Source organism: Tachypleus tridentatus, chromosome 1, assembly GCF_004210375.1.
Source record: "Tachypleus tridentatus isolate NWPU-2018 chromosome 1, ASM421037v1, whole genome shotgun sequence".
In the NCBI taxonomy this organism is placed as follows: Eukaryota; Metazoa; Arthropoda; class Merostomata; order Xiphosura; family Limulidae; genus Tachypleus; species Tachypleus tridentatus.
In genome coordinates this window covers 14,986,323-14,991,249 of record NC_134825.1, presented here as the reverse complement: position 1 = coordinate 14,991,249, position 4,927 = coordinate 14,986,323, and the positions used below count along the sequence as shown (strand labels likewise).

At 32.3% G+C, this 4,927-nt stretch overlaps 1 protein-coding gene across 1 annotated transcript; it reads left to right on the top strand.

The window, feature by feature from the left end:
* The first annotated feature begins 1,235 nt into the window (after positions 1–1,235).
* Positions 1,236–4,396, top strand: LOC143225770 (techylectin-5A-like). The gene is made up of 3 exons (XM_076455782.1): positions 1,236–1,296; positions 2,191–2,372; positions 4,212–4,396. Exons 2-3 carry the CDS (start codon positions 2,216–2,218, stop codon positions 4,394–4,396), a joined length of 342 nt encoding a protein of 113 aa, XP_076311897.1. The 5' UTR covers positions 1,236–1,296; positions 2,191–2,215.
* The last annotated feature ends 531 nt before the right edge of the window (positions 4,397–4,927 follow it).

Genomic DNA, 4,927 nt, shown 5'->3' with positions numbered 1-4,927 from the left:
ACTGTGTACACAATCACATCGTGAACAAACACTCACGGTTGTGGCCACAATTTTTGGACGCGCGTGCTGACTTTTTAATACTTTCAATTTTTATTTTGGTATAGATAATCAAGTGTTCCCCGCTTGCACAGAGTCTACGGATTTACAACGCTAAAATCGGGGGTTCGATTTCCCTCAGTGGACTCAGGAGATAACCTGATGTGACTTTGCTATAACAAAACACACCTACACATATAATCAAGTTACTAAACAATGTCTGCTATTTACAGATATAAAAAATGACATCATCTATATTAATCAGCAACAAACTATTAAAAAATTATTCTGTGTTGATTCAAAACTTGTTAGAATATTTAAAAATAAGGCCGACGACCAAAAAAGTTATTTGGAGTATATATATATATATATATATGTATGTATAATGAATTAATTCTAAACACGACTAATTTAAAATTAGTTCGAAATACACCATAAGTAAATGCATTGTAAATACAACGTACGATGTATTAATTTTAAATATAACTTATTAATGATTAATTCTAAATAGAACAGCGGCCCACAGCCAGCTGCATGTGGATATGAGACAGACGTGAGTATCATTTGTTACCTTGATATCCATAAAATCACCCACAACCTCTAAAACTGCCAATATGTACACACACGATCTCATGTTTACCAAAGCATTCTACCACTTGGATTTTATTAATTTAGCAGGTTTTTATGGAGTGTCAGGCTGATAACACTATATTACCTTATAGATCACTCAGTGCTGAATACTGAAACTACTGATACGGGCATAAAACATGAAGAAATGAAAAGAAAACACAGGACTGTTTATGTCACGGTACACCAGTCATGAGTGAAGTTGATCTGCTGGTAACCAGATGGTAATAAACGTCTGGCTCGATTTTGAAGGACTGTGAATTAAACCTGCATGTCGCGTTTAAGGGAGAGTTTGCGAAAATATATAACTATCTCATAGCCAAAATTCCTTCCCTTGAACTTGAAATTCTTCCCGTGATGGTCAAAGAGCGGACCCTGTTGAAAACCACTGGTTTAAGGTGCAGTTTTTTAAAGTTTATCCATTAGTATGGATAATATCGATATTAGATGAGTCATGTTATCACGCGACTCTAATCATGTGATTTTAGAGAGAACAACAAGTTAGAACAACTAAAGTTCACGAGACTTTAAAAAACACTTCTGTTCTTTAGTGTCTGAGATTAAAACTTTATCTTATCTTGAAATACATCAGCTACTAAGAACAGTTATACCAACAAAGCCTCATTTTAAAAGGTAAGTTTATTTTGGTATTGTTAACAATTGATGGATATTGTCTATTATTTAAGTCTGTTAATTATATATTCAAGTCTTATTGTGTTGCGACTAGTAATTCTACGTCATTTGAAGAAGGTTTGTTATTGTGTTACACACAAAACTTTACAACAGGCTTCGTGTGATTTGGTGTGTTCACCCCGGGTATAGAAACCCACTTTATAGTTCCTCAGACTTTCCACTGAACTACAGTCTGTGGAAGAAATATTAAACATTACTGAGTATTTAAACATTCAAATTTTATTTAAGAAAAATCTACATCGAAACATAAAATGTTTCAGGGAGAATGGAAATATTTAGTTTTTAAAATAAGATACTTTATTAGAAGAATTGTGGTTTAAGAAACAGTTAGAGTGGATTCGTTGTTCTTTTTTCTTTCTATTCAAGTAAAAACTGTACGTAATACACTTCTACATCATGTAACTCTGATGAACAATGTAACTAAAATCTTGCAGTTCACGTACTGTACAACGAGAAGATCCAAGTATACATCAATATTAATCCTGTTATTGTTTCATTCTACATAGGTCTGACATTTCTGTCATTTCTCAATATTTAAATGACTTACCTTTGCTTTTATACAATAAATTAATCTAACTCAAACTACGTTGTTAAAGATAAACAGTGTGATCACCTTATAAAACCTTCTTTAGATACTTCAGGTATCTAAAATAAAATTAAAACTCAAAACTAAATGTTAATTGCAAACTTTCATATTTTATAGTTGTTTTATGTTACTTACCATAAATGTTCTGTTTTTTCAAAATAACACCAGTTTATTAACTTTGTATATTTCGTAAACTTTTCTGTGTCTTGTTTGTTAGAACTATTTATATAATGTTCTTTATTTTTCAGTGAGAAGAAAAATAAGTCTTTAAAAATGACTACATTCGTCTTTATATGGTTTGTTTTCTGTGTTGGTCCAAGTTTTGGATCAGATACAGTTCAGAAACATTGTGAAGAGACGTCAATAACGGGAATAGTTGCGTCCATTGACGTCTTGGTTTCTCTTGCCAAAGAAAACCTAAACACCAGAGGTAAAAGTTCTTAGCAAGTTTATCTAGAGATGTTAAAACTTGGGACAACATAGAACTTAATGGTCCACAGAGGATGGAATAACCACCTAGTTATAAAAATAAAATGTCTGATCACAAAATAACTCTTACCTTACCAAAATAAAGTATTAAAAACGATAATGCATCAACACTATTAATTCCCTGTACAATTTTAAACACTTCAGTTAAATTCTCCCTAACTCTTTTTTTTTTTCAAGAGAAAACAATTTAAGATATTTCATCCTTTCCTCACATGACAACCCCTACATTCCTGGCACCATTCTAGTAACCCTTCTCTGGACCATTTCTAACAATATGATGTTAAGTGGATAAAGACTGAACACAGTATTCCAAAAATAGCCTAACCAGTGACATCTAGAATGAAATTAAAATATCTTTCGACTTGTATTTTTGTATATGCAATATAAAATCATATCTACCCTACAACTAGCAACAAAACATGGCTTGGATGGATTTAGAAACTGATAAACAATAACACTGTTGTTAGAACTAATTAAATTAAAGAACATTGTACATTTTATACTGCGTGATAAGTCTGCCACGATAATCATCTTGTCCAGCGCACAACAATTTTTGTGAAAAGTTTTGCTTCCTGAAAAGATTTTGCTGATTGTGACAGGTACTTAGTGGGTATTCATAAATATAGTTTTGGTTCTGCTTCATCACGTAAGATCTCTGAGAAATAGACAGTTAACTGTTTATCGCCAATAACGTATTTAATTGCATTTATGTTTCAAATACGCTATTAAGTTCAACATAATTAAAAGTGTTTTGCTCTTGATTTTCGTTTGTATTCAATGTCCGGTGCATCACGTTGCAATGTTCAACAGTAGTCAGCAAGCATTGACGGATTCTAGTTGCCCTGATATCGTTTTTCCATTGTAGCAACGTCCTGATGAAACTGGAAATTTTGATGAATCGGTACGTGATGGGCAAATTTGGATGAGATTTTCGTGATCAGCAGCCAAAATCTACAATGAACATCCAACAGTGTTCAAGCAAAACTTTGTTGTGCTTTGGATTTCGCGCAAAGCTACTCGAGGGTTATCATCGCTAGCCGTCCACAATTTAGTAGTGTAAGACTAGAGGGAAGGCAGCTAGTCATCACCACTCACTGCCAACTCTGGGTCTACTTTTTACCAGCGAATAGTGAGATTGACCGTCACATTATAACGCCCCACAGCTAAAGGGGCGAGCATGTTTGATGCGACGGGATTCGAACCCGCGACCATTAGATTACTAGTCGAACGCTTAACACGCGGATCCTTTATGTGTAGTGTTATTACTAGTTGAAAACTAAACGTTAGTTTTGTAAGTATTAAATTAATGTTAAGTTTAATTCGTGAAGATGTTAAAACTAAACTAAAATATTGTAAAATGTTTTCTAAAAAAAAAATAATAATATATATGTATAATATATTTGGTCTGTGTTTCTACATATTTACAGGTAAGAAACATGTTTCAACATAACATCTATAACAATAATTAAAGTGGGTTTATTGTTCATTGTAATATTTTCGTTTAAAATGTGCTGTTCCAATGACGTAGTATATACTGGTCATCTATATATAAATGATACATGTGTATTATTATCTTACTGAATTATTATTACTGAACAAAATCTCCAGCACTATAAACTACGTTACTTATCTTTGAATGGTTTACAGTTTTAACAATTTTCCAAATCTGTTTACATAATGTAAATAAATAGCATTTAATAAATGAAATTCTTTATCCACTTGCATATATATATATAGAATGTAACCTAGCTCAGGTGAAGATTATGTTTTTCTATTTTAGAAAAACATCTAATCAAAAACGGACCACACATGTTCCTTTCTTCTCTGGACCAACATACTGTGCTGATATTCTACTTAATGGACATTCTACTAGTGGATCGTACCGTATCTGCCAGGTCATGGATGACGACTGGAAGTTTCTATGTTTACTGTGACATGACTACTGATGGGGAGGCTGGACTGTAAAACAACGTGTATTACAGATAATAGAAAATTGTTATATGTAAAACATGTGTAATAAGTTTAATTATTACAACAAACTTAAAAGTAATCTTTTCTGTTACTAAGGTAATCCAAAGACGAGAAACCATGGAAACCCAAAGGACTACTTTTTTCAAACCTTGGACAGATTACAAAGTTGGATTTGGAGATATTAAGAAAGAGTTCTGGCTTGGTAGGTTCTGATCACAGTTTAAACACATGGTGTTAATGATATACAAAAGAGCTATGGATAGATAAGTTAAATTAGACTTTGAATACATTGTTCAGAGATACAAGATAAAAAATCATTGTTCCTTTAAGGATGTAACAAAAAATATGTGGTACAGACGTTAATAATTCTTGTCTCTTCTGACAAAGTCTTTGTTGGATAATAACAAATTATCTTAGTAAACCTTTCTTAGTTACTAGTTTGTTGTAACGTTTCAATTATTGGTTTTTATGTTGTTGTTTTAGTGAACTGCTTTATACAACTATGAAATATATTTAAGTCTTCAA